At 45.4% G+C, this 17,730-nt stretch overlaps 1 protein-coding gene across 1 annotated transcript in view; it reads left to right on the plus strand.

Moving 5' to 3' along the window:
• Piwil2 (piwi like RNA-mediated gene silencing 2) overlaps positions 1-17,730 on the plus strand; it is a 70,443-nt gene that overhangs the window by 12,726 nt on the left and 39,987 nt on the right. Inside the window, exons 5-10 of the mRNA XM_028877595.2 lie at positions 1,241-1,444; positions 2,177-2,287; positions 11,686-11,803; positions 12,428-12,552; positions 13,530-13,610; positions 13,901-14,014. Coding sequence (XP_028733428.1) covers positions 1,241-1,444; positions 2,177-2,287; positions 11,686-11,803; positions 12,428-12,552; positions 13,530-13,610; positions 13,901-14,014 — 753 coding nt within the window. The remainder of the gene's footprint in view (positions 1-1,240; positions 1,445-2,176; positions 2,288-11,685; positions 11,804-12,427; positions 12,553-13,529; positions 13,611-13,900; positions 14,015-17,730) is intronic.

The raw sequence follows: 17,730 nt of genomic DNA on the forward strand, positions 1-17,730 counted from the left end.
TAATGCTTGCATCTGTAGTTCCTGTTTGTTTACCCAGATTTTTCATTTCCAGAATTCCCTCAGTTTATTTTTTTCTTTATTGCCCCTATTTCAATGTTCAAGTCTTGAATTGTTTCCTTCACCTGTTTGATGGTTTTTTTCTTTAAGGGATTTATTGATTTCTTTCAATTTTTTGTTTATCTTTTCCTTGATTTCCTTCTTTCTTTCTCTCTCTCTCTCTCTCTTTTTCTTTTTTTTCGGTTTTTTTGAGACAGGGTTTTTCCATGTAGTTTTGGTGCCTGTCCTGGAACTCACTCTGTAGACCAGGCTGGCCTCAAACTGACAGAGATCTGCCTGGCTCTGCCTCCCGAGCGCTGGGATTAAAGGCGTGCGCCACTGCTGCCCAGCTTCCTGGATTTTTTATGGAAAATTTTCATTTCCTCTTTAAGGGCCTCTACATCTTCATAAAGTTATTTTTAAAGTCGTTTTCTTCTGCTTCATCTGTGTTGGGATGTTCAGGTATTGCTGTTGTAGAATCACTAGGTTCTGGTGGTGCCATATTGGTCTTTATGTTGTTGAATGTATTATACTGCTGTTTACCCATCTGGGTTTGGGATAATTATAGGAACAGGTGTTGATTCTTGTGATGTCTTTGTTGGATGGATATTTTGTTCCTTTACTGTCTGTTTCCTTTATTGTCTTTTGGCCTGAATGGCCAAGGGGTCTGATGATTGGCGGGTTGTCAGGTTGAGTAGGGTGTCTCAGCTGAGATTTGTGGCGGTTTGGGTGTCTAGATCCAGCATATCGTCCAGTTCTTCTGGCTAGTGTGGGTTTTACTTGTACCTGTGGGGTCTGCTCTTCTAATTGGTGTAGTTTTTGCCTGTGCTTGTTCTGCCAGCTGGTGTGGGTGGCGCTTTGTATAGGATCTGCTGATGTTGCTGGAGAGGGTTGTTCACAGGGAGGATGCTCTTCTTCCAAATGGTGGAAGTAGTTGGTGCTTGTGCCTCTAGGGGCTGCTGATTTTGTGGGGGGTGGTTGGCCAAGGGGAGGATGATGGGTTCGGTGGGTTTCCATGGCAGAGTGGGTCCTGTAGGTTACAGGTCCAGTGGGTGGCAGCGGTGGGGGTGGAGAGGCCGGCCCACAGGCCTCTTCCTGCTGCTCCCAGCTAGTCTCTAAAAATGAAAGGAGTGGTACACTTGAGAGGATGGTCTAGATGTTGTGTAGACCAGACAAGCCCCGATTTGTCTCTTTTTCATTTCAGAATGCTGGGAAGAGGCAGTTCTGATGTCTTGGTACCACTGGGAAGAGCAGCCAGTAGTATAGGCCGAGGAGTGGAGAAATCTCCCAGTGCCTTCGGCCTGACCGCTCGGGATCCCCCACGGCTGCCCCAGCCTCCAGCCCTGTCTCCGACCTCACTGCACTCTGCAGATCCCCCTCCAGTCCTGACTATGGAACGAAAGGAAAAGTGAGTTAGGGTCACCTTCTCTTCTAACGGAGGGATGGTGGAGGAAGAGGGGCCTCTGCAGCCTGCACTCAGGCTGCTGGGTAGAATTGTGGGTACAGTTCTGTGAGTCCACATTCTTCTGGGGTGACGGGGGCTGGAGTGTTTGTCTTTTGACAGAGGAGAGATAGATGAAGAGATTCCAGAAGAAGTACAATGGTTTTAACTGTGAATAGAAACAGTTGGCTTGTCATGTCCCTTTCACATCAGACTGAGAGTTTGCTGTCATGTTGAAGATAAGGATGTCACCTAGGAGGAGTATTAACTGCCCCTCATCTCTCTCTGTGGAAGGATTCTGTGTCCTTAGGTAGCTGGCCTTGGTTACTGTAGCACTATTTGTAGGGCAGCCTGGGTGACTTTGCTATGTGATTAGATGTGGCTGCATTTATACACCTTGACTCCCAGTTTGTGTATCTGTAAATGGGAAAAATATTTTCTCAGTCTTTTCCTTGTTGATGGGGGCTGGTCAGATGGTTGTTGAGGTATGTGCTGTGTGTGTGTGTGTGTGTGTGTGTGTGTGTGTGTGAGAGAGAGAGAGAGAGAGAGAGAGAGAGAGAGAAGAGAGAGAGAGAGAGAGAGAGAGAGAGAACGAGAACTTCTGGACTCAAGGGATCTTCGGTTTTAGCCTCCAGAGTAGATGGAACTAAGTTGTTCATTATCATGCCTGGCTTGTGCTTTTCTTTCCTTCTTTTCCAGAGAGCTTTTGATCAAGCAAGGATCAAAAGGAACCCCTCAGTCTTTAGGACTGAACCTCATCAAAATCCAGTGTCATAATGAAGCAGTGTATCAGTATCATGTGACTTTCAGGTATGTACAACTGTGTTTCCCTGGAGGTACTCAGTACTCCTCTGAGCTGCTCCGGACCGACGACTCCCCATACAGTAACCTGCACTCACAGTAACCTGCACTCAAGGTTCTGGGAGGAAGTTCAAGTTAGTATTTGTGTGCGTTAGCTCTTTTCCAACTTCAGGTTTTGATTTCATAGGCACAGGCTCATGGTGTGAGGCTAGAAATGGATTTAAAGTGGAAGTAATGTACTGTAAGCTCAGAGCCTGTGGTCTGCCCGGGCTCCTCCCATGGCCTTTCCTGTGTTTCTGGCTGTACTGTTGCTTGAACCCAGGACCTCACACAAGCTAGGCAAGTGCTCCACTACTGAGCAACACTCAGCACATTTCCATGATCTCTTGGCTCATCCTTTGTAATTTTTATTCCTTTTATTAAACTTTTACCACTTGTATAAGATCCATAACTCAAAAACCTGGATCTTCCTATACACACATGATCATCATCAACATTTCATGTCTCTCCAGTGACAGTCCAGGGTTAAACTCAAGGCTGTCAGCCTGGAGAGACAGCTCCGTGGTTAAGAGCTTATGCTGCTCTTGCAGAGGACCTGAGTTTGGTTCCCAGCACCCTTATTGGCAGCTCACAAGCAGCTCTAAGTCCAGCTCCAGGTGGATCTAACACCACATCAGCCATAGCACACACACATACAAATGATTAAAATAATAAAAATAAAATAAACTAGGGTTGAAATCAAAGAAAAGAACTTTAATTTTATAGCAACATTTTAGGATTTTTTCCCCTAAGTTTTAAGCGTAAGGGCTCATAGTAGTTTATGTTCTCTTTGTAAGATCATAGGAAAGCCTTTCTCTAGAGGTTGTTGGCTGGAATCATGAAAAACAAATGCTTTGAAATACATTTGAAGAAATGTGAAGATGGAAACCTGTGTTTTTCTGACAGTTACTGTAACTGGAGAGAACATCGTGTTTTCCTGTGTGACATGGTGACACTGACTGACTGACTGTAGTGTCATCTACTTGTGGTGAGGTTTACGGTCCCCTCGAGCAGTATGTCACATGCTGTAGTCACTGAGGCTCACCCTCCTGTGTCACAGAGCACTGCCGCCTTGGTGGCCCCCCCCCATCTCCCCGTTGCCTTAGTCTGTATGAGTTTAGATCCCACTATTTACGTGTCTGTGTGTGATGATGTGCACGTGTGTGCAGCACACAAGGCGATCAGAGATGTCAGATCCACCTGGAGCTGGAGTTACAGGCAGCTGTGGGCCACTGGATGTAGGTTCTAGGAACAATTCAGGTCCTCTGCAAGAGCAGTGCATGTTTTTTTTTTTTTTGTTTTTGTTTGTTTGTTTGTTTGTTTTGTTTTCTTTCCATAAGCCACTGCCCCCCAGCTGTAGTACATGCTCTTAACCACTGAGCCATCTCTGTAAGTGAGATCTTCTAGTAATTGTCTGGCTAATTTCACTTAAGAAACTGTCTTATAGACTCATCCATACTGCAAATGACAGAGTTCATTTTTACAGCTGTAGAAGCAAGGTATGGGCACATCATGGTAATCCCAGCACTTGGAGGCCAAGGCAGAATTGTCTTTCATTCAAGGCCAGTCTGGCTACATAGTGAGTTTTGGCTAGCTTGAGCTGCAGAGTGAGACCTTGTCTCATTCATATGTATGTATTTGATACAGAGATCGTAACTGGTCATAGTGTTAAGAATTAAGTGATAGTGAAGTGCTCAGCTCAAAATGGAACAATAATATCCCTCCCACCAAGCCTCATATGACAATATGGAAGAGGGATGGAGAGAATGTCAGAGTCCGTGGATAGGAAGTATGGATAGGAAGAAACAAAATACAGACTTCTCCGCGTGGCACAGCCCTTGCATTCATGAACTCACTGCAGCTGGGTCATCTTGCAGAACATCACAAGATTGGGCCTGGTAATGTTTTATCATGGATGGAGGAGGGGCTGATGAGGCCCTATCCCTCCCTGAGAGAGAGACAGTTGGTAGTTGATGGTCATTGGGCAAGGGCATAATTTTCTTCATCGGTTGCCTGTATTCTAGTAAATAACATCATGCAAGAAACCTCAGTGAAACTCAGTGGATCATACACAAAGGATGGGGGCTGGCGAGACAGCGCCAAAGCTAAGAGCACCGGCTGCTCTTCCAGAGGACTTGGGGTTCAGTTCCCAGAACCCACATGGCGGCTACAACCATCTGTAACTCTAGTTCCAGGGCATGTGACACTCTTTTCTGTTTTCTCTGGGCACCAGACACACACGGTGCACAGATATACATGCGCAGCCACATAATAAAAATAAAATAAAAATTTAAAAAATATATGAAAGTAAGAGGGGGACTTTTCTTTTTCCTTTTCCTATTAGGATTCAGAAAAACCTTACTAGTTTTATTTATTTATTTTGGATTATGACTTTTTTAAGCATTAATACACTTCATACACTTTTAAAATTTATTCTTCTCTCATACAATACTCCTCCCACCCCACCCCCAACCCCAGAAAAGACCAGACCTCCCAGGGACATCAATTGAATACAGCACAAGATACAATAATACTAGGCCCAAAGCCTCTCATCAAGGCTGGGCAAGGCAACCCAGTAGGAAGAAAAGGGTCATAAAAGCAGACAAAAGAATCAGAGACCCCCCCACTCCTTCCATCAGGAGTCCCACAGAAATAACAAGCCGACCAAGCCAACAGCTGTAACATACATGCAGAGGACCTGGCGCAGACCCGCGTAGACTCCGTGATTGCCGCTTCAGTCTCTGTGGGCCCCTGGGAGCCCTGCTTAGTTGATTCTGTTGGCCGTGCTCTCTCAGTGTTCTGGACTCCTCTGGCTCCCACAGTTCCTCCTCCCTCTCTTCCACGAGGTTCCCCAAGCTACAAGGGGAGGGACCCAATGGAGAACTCCAACCTGGACTCTCTCTACACCTAGTGTTTGGCCATATGTCTCTGAAGCTGCTCCTGTCAGCTGCCAGAGGAAGCCCCTTTGATGACAGCTGGGTTAGGCATTCTTCTATGAGTATAGCAGAACATCACTAGGAATCATTTCATTGTTTGTTTGTTTGTTTTTTTTTTCCCAATCGTTTTTTATTCTCCCTTGTGTCTCTGAGCTCTCCAGCCTCCGACTCCTGGTCATCCAGGCAGCGTCAGGTATGGTCTCCCTCTCCTGGTGTGGGCATCAGATTAGACCAGCCATTGGTGGGTCTCTCATAAGTTCTGCACCACCATTGCCCAGCACATTGTTCAGGCAGGACAATTGTAGGTCGAGGGTTTTGTGGCTGGGTTGATGTTCCAGTCCCACCACTGGGAGCCTTGCCTGGTTACAGAAGATGTCCAGTTCAGGCCTGTATCCTTCATTACTAGGAGTCCTTGCTATGGTCACCCTCATAGATTCCAGGGAGTTTTCACTGCACTAGGTTTCCACATCACCCCCCAAATGCCCTCCTAATTCCATTTTTTCTCCCCATATTCTTTCCCTCCATCCATCCCCATCCTACCTGATTTTTCCTTTTCCCATCCCCACTCACCCCTCTTCCACCCACAAAATCTATTTCTCCTTCTCAGGGAGATCCTTAAGTCTCCTCTAGAGCCCTCCTTGTTACTTAGCCTCTCTGGGTCTGTGGATTGTAGCATGATTATCATTTACTTAACAGCTAATATTCACTTATTCATGAATGAGTACATATCATATCTGTCTTTCTGGATCTGGGTTACCTCACTCAGGATGATTTTTTCCTAGTTCCATCATTGTAGCATGATTATCATTTACTTAACAGCTAATATTCACTTATTCATGAATGAGTACATATCATATCTGTCTTTCTGGATCTGGGTTACCTCACTCAGGATGATTTTTTCCTAGTTCCATCATTTGCTTGCAAATTTTGTGATGCCATTCTTTTAATAGCTGAACAATACTCCATTGTGTAAATATATCATATTTTCTTTTCATTTTGTTTTGTTTTTGTTTGTTTGTGGTTTCGAGGCAAGATTTCTATATGTTAACAGTCCTGGCTGTTTTGGAATTCACTTTGGAGACCAGGCTGGTCTTGAACTCACAGATCCGCCTGTGCTGCTGCTGCCACTGCCACCACTACCACCACCACCAGCTAAAATAAGAACATATATATGTTACATTACACACACACACACACACACACACACACACACACACACACACACACTCACACACACACACATTTGGTTTTTCAAGACAAGGTTTCTCTGTATAGCTCTGGCTGTCCTGGAACTCATTCTGTAGACCAGACTAGACTCAAATTCAGAGATCACCTGCCTCTGTCTCCCAAGGACTGGGATTAAAGGCATGAGCCACCACTACCTGGCTACCATATTTTCTTTAGCCATTCTTTGGTTGAGAGGCATCTAGGTTGTTTCCAGGTTCTGGCTATTATGAATAAAGCTGCTATGAACATGGTTGAGCAAGTGTCCTTGTGGTAGGATGGAGCATCCATTGGGTATATGCCCAAGAGTGGTATAGCTGGGTCTGGAGGTAGATCAGTTCCCAATTTTCTGAGGAACTGCCATATTAATTTCCATAGTGGCTTTGCAAGTTTACATTCCCACCAGCAATGGAGGAGTGTCCCCCTTGCTCCACATCCTCTCCAGCAAGAGCTGTCACTTGTGTTACTGATCTTAGCCATTCTGACAGGTGTAAGATGGAATCTCAAAGTGGCGTACCTAGACTTCTGGTGGCCAGCATGGTTGAGCAGGGAGTCTCTGCCTGTGTTGGGGGCAGGGGCATGGCAATGAGGAGAGGAAAGGAGATTTCGGAAACACCGAGAGAGTGGGAGAGGTCTGAAGGTAGGCAGCATACCTGGAATTCTGGCAGCTGGTGTGGCCTCTGGTCAAGCGGGCGTGTGTGTGTGTGTGTGTGTGTGTGTGTGTGTGTGTGTGTGTGTGTGTGTCTCTGCCCATGTTCAGAAGGGGAACTTCTTAAGAAAAAATGGTTCTATCTGAAGAGGGAGAGGGTAAGGTACTCAGGGTGAACACTACTAAAATTCATTATATACATGCATGGAGCTTTCAGAAAACAGTAAAAGATATGGTATAGAACTCTGTTGTACATTTCACATTTTCTGTGTCTACATGCTGATGAATGTGTCTTGGCTATTGTGAAATTACTAAAGTAAATCTATATTTGTTTGTAGATGTTTGTGGAAATAATTGATTGCAGATCTTTTAGGTCTATATCTGAAAGTGGGATTACTGGGTCATACGTAGTTTTAGGTTTTTATAAACATATGTATGTGTATGTAAGTGTTCATATGTACACACATGTGAAGTCCAGAAAACAACCTCAGGTGTCATCTTCAGGAAAAGCCATTCATATCTTTTAAAACAAGGTCTTTAATTGGACTGAACTTCGCCAATTAGGTGAAGACTGGCTGGCTAGTAGACCCCAGAGATCCTCTTATCTGTGGGACTACAAGGACATGCTTTGGAGGCTGGAGAGATGGTTCAGTGGTTAAACTCACTGTCTGCTCTTTCAGAGGACCTGTGTTCAATTCCAGACATCTCCATGGTGGCTCACAACTATCTCTAACACTGTATGTAAACACCCTCTTCTGACCTCCACAGGCACTACACACATACCGTGCCTACACAAGGTGATGCCATCATGCCCTGTATTTTTACATGGGTTTGGGGTGGGAGTGTGGAATGCGGGTCCTTGTGCGTGCAAGGTGTAAGAACTTTACCAATTAAGCCATCTCCTAGCCCGATTTTCAGGGTTTTTTTTTAAAGAGCATACTGTTTTCCAAAATGGCTTTACTAAGAAGCATGAGGTTTTGAAGGACAGCTACTAAGTGATGGTAGAGGAGGAGGAAATGGAGTGGAAGAGAAGAAAGTGATGGTCAGAGGGAAATGACCCAGAAGGATTGTAACGAGCAGAGAAAGAAAGGGTCCGCTTGGATGAGGACAACAAGGTTGATTTTGGCCACAAGAAAAAGAATACTTGATCTGCTTTCAGCCTACCCTTACTGGTCTTCTACAAACTGTTAGAGTTACAGAGAAAATGTCCAAGATAAAAGGAACCAGGGAGAACGTAAGCCATGAGAACAGCCCAAGAACCCACCACTCATTTCAAAAGCTGGAAAGAGTGAGGAAGAAGGCAGCAGGATTTTAATCCCAGCAAAGGCGGGAGAATCGCTGTAGAGCTGGAGGTCTACAGAGCAGCCAGGTTGCTCCATGGAGAAACCCTGTCTCAAAAAATCAACCAACCAGACAACAACTACAACAACAAAAGGAAGATCTCCACCAGGACAAGGAGGAGACAACCAAGAGGAGCCCTGAAGCAGGCCTGGCCTGGACCATGAGTGCGGGGCTGGGTGTCAGGGAAGAGCTTTCTTTGTGAGTGACTGGCAAATTCTCATGAAGCAGGAAGGGTTTCTTGCATTGATTGGGCCATGGAAAAGCCATGGACTTGTAGGACTAGAGGTTTAGGTAGTCTTGATGGTGTTTGTGTGTGAGCATGCACACAGGTACAGAGGGCAGCTCTGCGTGGTGGTCAGTAAAGACGGGGGCCTCCCTCACGAGGACTGTAGCTCTGATTCCGCTAGGCTGGCTGACAGGCCAGCAGGTTCCAGGGATCCACCTGTGTATTGCTCCCAGTCACTGGAACCACAAGTTTGCCACCGTGGGTGCTGGCGTCAAGCTTGGGTCCTCACGCTGAGTGTTATCCTGGGTTGTTCTATGTCAGCTTGACACAAACTGGAGGTAGCTGGGAAGAGGAACTTCAGCTGAGGAAATGCCCTCATTAGATTGCCAGAGGCAAGTCTGGAGGGCATTTCTTGATTAGTGACTGACGAGAGAGGCCCAGCCCACTGAGGGTAGTGGCATCCCTGGGCTGGTGGTCCTGGGTGATATAAGAAAGCGTGGAGAGCAAGCCAGTAAGCTGGACTCTTCATGCTTCTGCTTCAGTTCCTGCTCTGATTTCCCTTAGTGAGGGAATGTGCCTGAGAGTTGTAAACTGGAACAAACCATCTCCTCCCTGGATGTGCTTCGGTCCTGGTGTTTTATCATAGCTGTAGAAAAGCAAGCTAGAGCAGGTGTCAGCCACCTTCCTGACCGAGCCATCCATCTAGCCCAGGGACTTTTGGAGCCACAGTGTGAAGGTGATGTGAGGTAATTGAGAAGACGCTGATAATGTGGAAAATGCTGATGCGGTACACTAGGCTGTAGCTTCCGCATGGAACAGGAGCAGCGAGGTAAATGGCAGAATGTTGCTCTAAGTGTAGGTTGATTGTCCTGATCTGAAAGTCCCAAACCTGAAATCCTCCAGAATCTGAAGTTTTTGAATGTGGAATTGATGCCATATGTAGAAAAGTACACACCGTGAAACTCATCTACCAGATTGTTAAAAGGTATCATATAAGGGGCTAGAGAGATGGCTTGGTGATTAAGAGCCCTTGCTGCTTTTACAGAAGGTCAAAGTTTGGTTCCCAGCACCACATGGTGACTCAAACGTTGGTACCACCAGTTCCAGGAGATCCAGCCCTCTTCTGACCTTCAGTGTCCTCAGGTACCCATGTGGTCCATATACCAGTTTGGCGAAAGACTCATCCATAAAACAAATCTGGGCCAGCCATGGTGGTGCATGACTATAATCCTAGCACTCAGGAAGCAGAGTCACGCTGATCTCCATGAGGTCAAGGCTAACTTGGAATTCCAAGCCAGCCAAGGCTACAGAGTAAGACCCACTCTCAAAAAAAAAAAAAAAAAAAAAAAAAAAACAGTAACAAAAGAAAAATCCCCAGACCTAAAAAAAAAATTATATAAAAATACCTTTGGGCCGGGCGGTGGTGGCGCACGCCTTTAATCCCAGCACTCGGGAGCAGAGCCAGGCGATCTCTGTGAGTTCGAGCCAGCTGGTTCCAACGCGAGATCCAGGAAAGGCACAAAGCTACACAGAGAAATCCTGTCTCGGAAAAAAAAAATAAATAAATAAAAAATAAATAAATAAAATTACCTTTGGACTGGGTAATATGAAACATGAGTGTGTTTCATGTTTAGAATTGGGTCTCATTCTCAGGATAATTCATTATGTACGTGCAAATACTCCAGGATCCAAAACACTTTGGGTTTAAGCATTTGGCACAAGGTAACTCAACCTGCATACAAGAATTTTTTTTTGAGGAGAAATGTTAATGTGAGTATTTAATTTTAGGGTGACATGTTGGTTTTTTTAAGTTTTCCTATATTTGAACATACTTGATCCTTTATTAGTCTTGGATTTATTCACATTTTATAGTTGTAGAACAAGATTGTATGTTAGTGTGATATAGTGGAACAATCATTGTATAAGGTAGCTGTTAGATTTTTTTTTTAAGCTGCCAGTTTGTTAAATTAATACAAAGTTGAAATTTCCATGGGTGAAAAATGATTAAAGTGTCATTTTCAAAAATACCTTATGGTGGGGTATTGTGGTTCATGGCTTTAATCTCAGCGCTCAAGAGGCAGAGGCAGGTGGATCTCTGAGTTCAAGGCCAGCCTGGTCTGTATAGACCCTGTCTCAACAACAAAACAAACAAAAACAAAAGCAGTTTAGGGGCTGGAGAGATGGTTCAGAGGTAAAAACCAAATCAAAACAAAAACCCACCACCACCACAAAAACTCTTGCTGCCCCTGCCGAAGACTGAGTTCAGTTCCCAGCATCTGTATCAGTGACTCACAACCCCCTATAATTCAGCTCCAGGGAATCTGCTTCCCTCTTCTGGCCTCTGCAGACACAGACATATACACAGAAGTAAACGTAAATCTTGAAAAAACAAAAAAGCGCTTTAAAAATGTGTGCCTCTGAAGACTCAGAGCGGGGATTGGCAAACCACAGTCAGTCCGAGGTTAGGCCTGGCCCACAGCTTGTTCATTGGAACTTGGCCACACTCCCGAGTCTCTATGCTGTGTCTGATTTTGTCTTATGACAGCAGAGTTGCACGATTGTATGGTCCTATGAAACCTTAGATACTTACAACATGGCCTCTTAGTATTCTGATATATGCTCTGATGTCTAGAAGGATATACATGACGTGTGAAGCTAGAGCTATCTCGAATTATGGGTTATTTTTTTTTGTTTTGTTTTCCTTCCTTCCAGGTCTCTCTGTTATCCAGTGAGGTCTTAAACCGATGATCCTCCTGCCTCAGCCTCTCACATAGCTGAATTGCAGGTAGATTACAATTTCTAATGTTTCTACCCAAGCAGGTATGTTCGAGACACACTCTTTAGTCAGCTGTGTAATTATAAATGTGACCACTAGGTGGAGTGCAGTTACAAAAAACCTGCTTCTCAAAATAGTAGACTACTTACTGAACAGCTGTAGTAAAGATCGCTGTTTGCGTCAATCTGAACTAAAATCTCCTTTGTTGTTTTGCAGCCCCAATGTGGAGTGCAAAAGCATGAGGTTTGGCATGTTGAAGGACCATCAAGCTGTCACAGGAAACGTCACTGCTTTTGATGGGTCTATTCTCTATCTTCCTGTTAAGCTTCAACAAGTGAGACCCAGTGGAGATTGTGGCGTGGGTGAAACTCCTGCATGCTCTGATGGTTTGAGTGGTGGTGAAGTACAGACTTCCTGGGCATGTGACTTGAACCTTCCCATTTTTAGACAGAAAGCACACTTCTGCAGAACACAGCATAAATCCCCCCACTTAAGTTTAAGAAGTAACTTTTCACATAGGCAGAGTGGTAGGAAGCTTTTGGGACTCTGTGGCAAATCATCACTCAAATTTTCAACTTCAGGGCCTGGAGAGAGAGCTCAGCAGTGGAGAGCTGCTGCAGAGAGGCCAGGTTCAGTTCTTAGCACCCGTACTGGGTGGCTGTCAATCATCCTCCTAATACCAGGGGATCCGGAGTCCTCTTCTGGCCGCCTTGGGCACCTGCATACACATGGCGCACATGTACATGCATATAAAGTGAATTTAAAATAAAAAGATTTAAAGTTTCAACTTTGAATTTTATTTGTGTATTTATTTATTGATTGCCACACTGATTTTGCCAGCACTGGCTGCAAAATAAGGGGGAAGTAGAAGCTACATTTTGGGCTCTAGAACTCGGTGAGTTAGGGCTAAGGCTTCACATCTGTCCTTTCTAGTTACTCGTGTATATTTACTTGTTAGGTTGTTGAGTTAAAAAGCCAGAGAAAAACCGATGATGCCGAGATCAATGTCAAGATTGAACTGACGAAGATTCTCGAGCCCTGCTCTGACTTGTGCATCCCCTTCTACAATGTGGTTTTCCGACGGTAAGGGGGCCGCTGCGGTCTTGTGCACGGAGGAAGGCTCGCCCCCCTGGAAATGTGGATGGTGCTGCACACAGCGACGGTGTCTGTGGGTGGGCTAGGAAGCACGTAATGAGTGGCCTTAGCATCCGCTCACTCAAGAATTCTCTCTCACTTGACAGGTCAGGTTTGGGGCCCTGCAATTAGCCCTGTGGGTAGCTGAGTAGCAGATGGGTTCTTTTGGATGAGCTTAAGAATGTTCAGACCAGATGTTTGTTTTGAGATAGAATTTCATGTAACTAAGGCAATCTCAAACTTGATATGTAGCTGAGGATTGCCCGTCCTGATCCTCCTGCCTCAACTTCCCTAATGCTGAGATTACAGACATGAGCAACCATATGCAGCCAAAACAGATGTCAATATTGTTTATTTAATAGTGTTAGGAGTGAAGGGGCTTCTCAGAGTACAAACATTTGCTGGGAGATATTTTCTAGACTCAAAGAATTATATGTGGCTTACAATTGTTTATCTTCTTTTGAGAGTTTCTCAATTTTGCACAAGTGTTCATCCCAAACTACCTCTCCTTTAATAAACCAGAGCCTAAAGTGAGCTGCTGGAGCATACACAGTGCCCTCGCTGGGAACAGTTCATGTGCATTCTCTTTAGTTCATGGTGAACAGTAATGTAATGAGCCTATGAAATGGCCCTGTGTTTGGCGAGGTGGGTACCAAGAGAGCCTTCAGTCATTTGAACATACTCCAGATGGACGCTTTGCTAGCTTTACAAGATGATTCTAAACATAGGCTACATTATGCACAAAACAAAAACTTTTCTGTACCTTCAGGTTTGTAGAGGAAGCCATAGCTAAGGCTGAAAGAGCTTTTTCTGTTAGGCTTGGGATACAGCTAGCTGGTGAGTGCTTGCCTAGCGAATATGAGGCTCTGGGTTCCACCCCTAGTACTGAGAAGGAGAAAGGAACTCACCTCTCGTGTTTATTTCAGGGTAATGAAACTTTTGGATATGAAGCTTGTGGGGAGAAACTTCTACGACCCTACAAGTGCCATGGTACTACAGCAACACAGGTTGGTGGGTTTTTTTCCTCCTTCACTTTTGAATGTTCTGGAAAGAAACTTCATTATGGCCACTATACTTAGGACATAAACTTCACCAGTGTTTTATGGTAGTAAGTACAATTTAATCAACTAAATCTTTTTGCTTGTTTATATTTTTAGTAAATTTGTACTGATAATGACTTGGTTATGTTTTCCCCCTAGGGCTTCCTCATTATTACTGGGAAGGGCAGTATCAGTATTGTGTCAAGTAGGGGCATGGAATTCTGTGGCTCTGATGCTCTTGAAACACCTCACTTCAGGTTGCAGATCTGGCCCGGCTACGCAGCTAGCATCCGGAGGACAGATGGAGGTCTCTTCCTGCTTGCTGATGTCTCTCATAAAGTCATTCGGAATGACTCTGTGCTGGATGTCATGTGAGTGAATGGTGGGATCCACCTTTAACACGATGATGACTTTCTGAAGTTCAGAAATGGGTAGTCGGAGGACAGGGTGGACTCTATTCTGTAGGATTTTTTTTTTTCCTTTTGTTTTTTTGAGACAGGGTTTCTCGGTGTAGCTTTGTGCCTTTCCTGGAACTCGCTTTAGAGACCAGGCTGGCCTCGAATTTACAGAGATCCGCCTGCTCTGCCTCACAATTGGAGCCAGGCTGGCCTCGAACTCACAGAGATCCGCCTGGCTCTGCCTCCCAAGTGCTGGGATTAAAGGCGTGCGCCACCACCGCCCGGCTCTATTCTGTAGGATTTTTAATGGTAAAATGTATTAAAAGAATTGAAGCCAGGTATGGTGACTCCCCCAGGGTTGAGGCAGGAGGATAACCTCAAATTCAAGCCTGGCCTAGGCTATATAAAGGGTTCCAGACCAGCCTGAACTACAGTGTGAAACCCTGTCTCAGAAAACAAAGCAAAACAAAACAGAGAGCTGAAAGAATGTGCTCTTTCCTGAAGTCGAGTGAGATGAGCATCTGAGTAGGCATCTGCTGTTCTCCAAGAAGTCTTAATTCCTGGGTGGGTGAGATCAAATTAGTTCTTCTTCTGAGCCCTGTTTTTAAGTCTTGAGTCATGCATCACCCTCTTATATCATATACAGGCTGAGGTGATTGGTTGTTTTTTGTACTTTCGAGACAGTCTTATTTTTTTTTAAAGATTTATTTATTTGTTATGTATACAGTGTTCTGCTCACATGTATGTCTGCAGGCCAGAAGAGGGCGCCAGATTTCATTATAGATGGTTGTGAGCCACCATGTGGTTGCTGGGAATTGAACTCAGGACCTCTGGAAGAGCGACCAGTGCTCTTAACCTCTGAGCCGTCTCTCCAGCACCCAAGACGGTCTTATTCTATATCTTAAAATAAGACAGTCTTATTTTAGTATCATAGGCTAGCCTGGGACTTACACGGTGGTCCAGGCTGGCCTCTGTATGTTTGTAGTACAAAGCCACTCAGCTCTAGATCAAATCTATGGCTTCCAGGGGACCCTGCTACTGGTCTGGGCACTTCATCCTCCAGACCTTTTGTGTTATTACAGACCCAGGAAATGGCCAAAGAGAAGTTATTTTCCTAGATGTCGGAGCAACTCAGTCTTTAGAAATAGATTTTTTTCATTACCCAGGAATAACTTACATGATTCTAAATGGTAGCGAGCAAATAGGTTTACCCAGTGGGTTCAATGTTACCTGTTGCTGCTGCATTCTCAGTAACTGATTTAATGATCATCCCAGTGGAATTCAGGTCCATCTGCAGTGTCTGCCGAGTACTGGTGCCAGCTGGCTGGGCTACCCCCACCTTTTTTCTGATGCTCCCACCGGTCAGGTGGAGACCTAACACTGCCTCCGTGTTCTCCTGTGCTGGTGCAGGCCGTGGCCTCCGTTATCTCCTTGGAGAAGGGATGGAAATGCTGTGGGCCTCAGGTGTTTACCTTAGATTGAGTGAAGTTCTAGGCAGGAAGTTCTTTTCCCTCAGAATTGGAGCATTGCTGCCTTCCGTCCCCTGACCACTGAGTGAGCAGGGCCATGTGGAGTTCTGTTTTTCAGTCTTCAAGCATCATCTTCACCGGGCTTCCCGTCCTTTTGGAAGGTCCCCAAACAGTTCTTTTTGTTGTCTTATTAGCACACACTAGTTTCAGCAATGGCGGCTTCATGCTGTTTCCCGTGTGTGTGCTGCATTTTGAGCTCACTTGCCCCCCCCTTTCATCTACCTCTGCCCCCCCCCCCCTGTTTCCTCCGTGCCTCTCTCCACCAGTCGCTCTTCTCCTGTCATGTGCAGTCTTTTGTTGGGCATAGTTTTTGTGACTCAGCAGCTTAGGATTGCTCATGTGAGTGTGGGTGAGTGTTGATTGACCAGGAGCTGTGTACCACTAAAGAAAACGCTTCCAATCCATCACCCAGCTGCCTGCCCTTGGTTCCTCAGAGAAGGGTGGGACCTCGCTGGCCCCTCCCCACTAGCTATAACTAGCTCAACTTCCTATAACTCTATGAGAGAGTGGCCCTCACCTTCCATGACGCAGTTTCAACTGGCCCAGTCTCCTGCAGGTTTCTCCATGTAGTCTCCTCTAATATTACTTGTTCCTTTCTGTGCATTTTAGGATTCTTTCTGGAGTAGTTTCCTTCCTGCCTGAAGTAACACTATAGTATGTCATTTAGTTTAGGATTTGCTGGTGAGAATTTAGATGCTTACTTTGCTTTTTAGACTAAAATTCTGCACTTGGTAGATATTTTCTTCTAGCCTCAAGTCTGTATTCCATTATCTTCTGGCTTACATCGTTTGTATCACAAGTCAGCTGCCTGTGTTACAGTTGCTTTTAAAACTGTTCTTAATTTTTGTCTTTTCAGAAGTTTTGCTATAGTTTATCTAGTTTCGTTTCTGTGAAAGAAAAAAAAGACTGTGATACTTGTTCAGGAATGGTAAGGTGGACTTTGTGAGGACCATTGGTGGGAGGGATGGACTCCACTATGACGACCCCAAGGCACAGTGGCACTGTTCTAGGTGGGCTTCTGCTGGGTTACTAGGCTGGTCTCAGACTCTGGGTTGGAGCTGGGCAGTGGTGGCGCACGCCTTTAATCCCATATTTTGGGAGGCAGAGGCAGGCCAATCTCTGAGTTCGAGGCCAGCTCCAGCATGGTCTACAGAGTGAGTTCCAGGACAGGGCTACACAGAGAAACCCTGACTCCAAAACTAAAACTCCTTGGGCTCAAGCAGTCCTTCCGCAGTAGCCCTCAAGGTGGCTGCACTACAGACACACACCAGCACATCCGACTTGGGAAGTGGGAATGTAAAAAACAATAACAGTGCAGGGGAGAGTAGAAGGGGTCACTGACAGGGTATGTGTAAAACAATAACAGGGTAGGGGAGAGTAGAAGGGGTTACTGACAGGGTATGTGTAAAACATTAACAAGGTAGGGGAGAGTAGAAGGGGTTACTGACAGGGTATGTGTAAACGTAACAGGGTAGGGGAGTAGAAGGGGGTCACTGACAGGGTATGTGTAAAACAGTAACAGTGCAGGGGAGAGTAGAAGGGGGTTACTGACAGGGAATGTGTAAAACAATAACAGGGTAGGGGAGAGTAGAAGGGGGTTACTGACAGGGAACACCACAGGGAGGGACTCTAGCCAAGCAGAATGGAGAGGATTCTTGCTGTGGCAGGCCGAGGACATCACCTGGGGGGATGATGGGAATGAAGGCTTTGATTAGATATGGAAGGCAATCAGATTATCAAGGCTGGAATTCTGGCTAAACTGACTCAGTTGGATTCTTGCTAAAATCTAGTTCAGTGGTGAAAGTGGAGGGCTGGTTAAGAGCCTGACTAGAGTTTGGCCAAGGAGAGACTTCCTAATAATGATGCTGTGAGGTCTGTGAGGTCCTGGCATAGGCCTCCACAAGAGTGTGGGCGGGGCTCTCCCACACATCCTGATTATAAAGTATGTGGGAGGGTAGGGGAGGAAAAGATGGTGCTTTCTGCCTGGGGTTGTGAGGGGAAGAAGCCAGCGGCCATGTCACAGGGCAGCCCTGTAGAGTGCTCACTTCTTGATGTCAGTAACACATCTTGTTCAATTCAGCCTTGAGTGGCTACAGCTGCCTTAGAACCTTGTAAGAACTGCCTTGCCAGGCAGACTCAATTCCTGACCCAGGAAGACTG

Source organism: Peromyscus leucopus, chromosome 9, assembly GCF_004664715.2.
Source record: "Peromyscus leucopus breed LL Stock chromosome 9, UCI_PerLeu_2.1, whole genome shotgun sequence".
Classification (NCBI taxonomy): Eukaryota; Metazoa; Chordata; class Mammalia; order Rodentia; family Cricetidae; genus Peromyscus; species Peromyscus leucopus.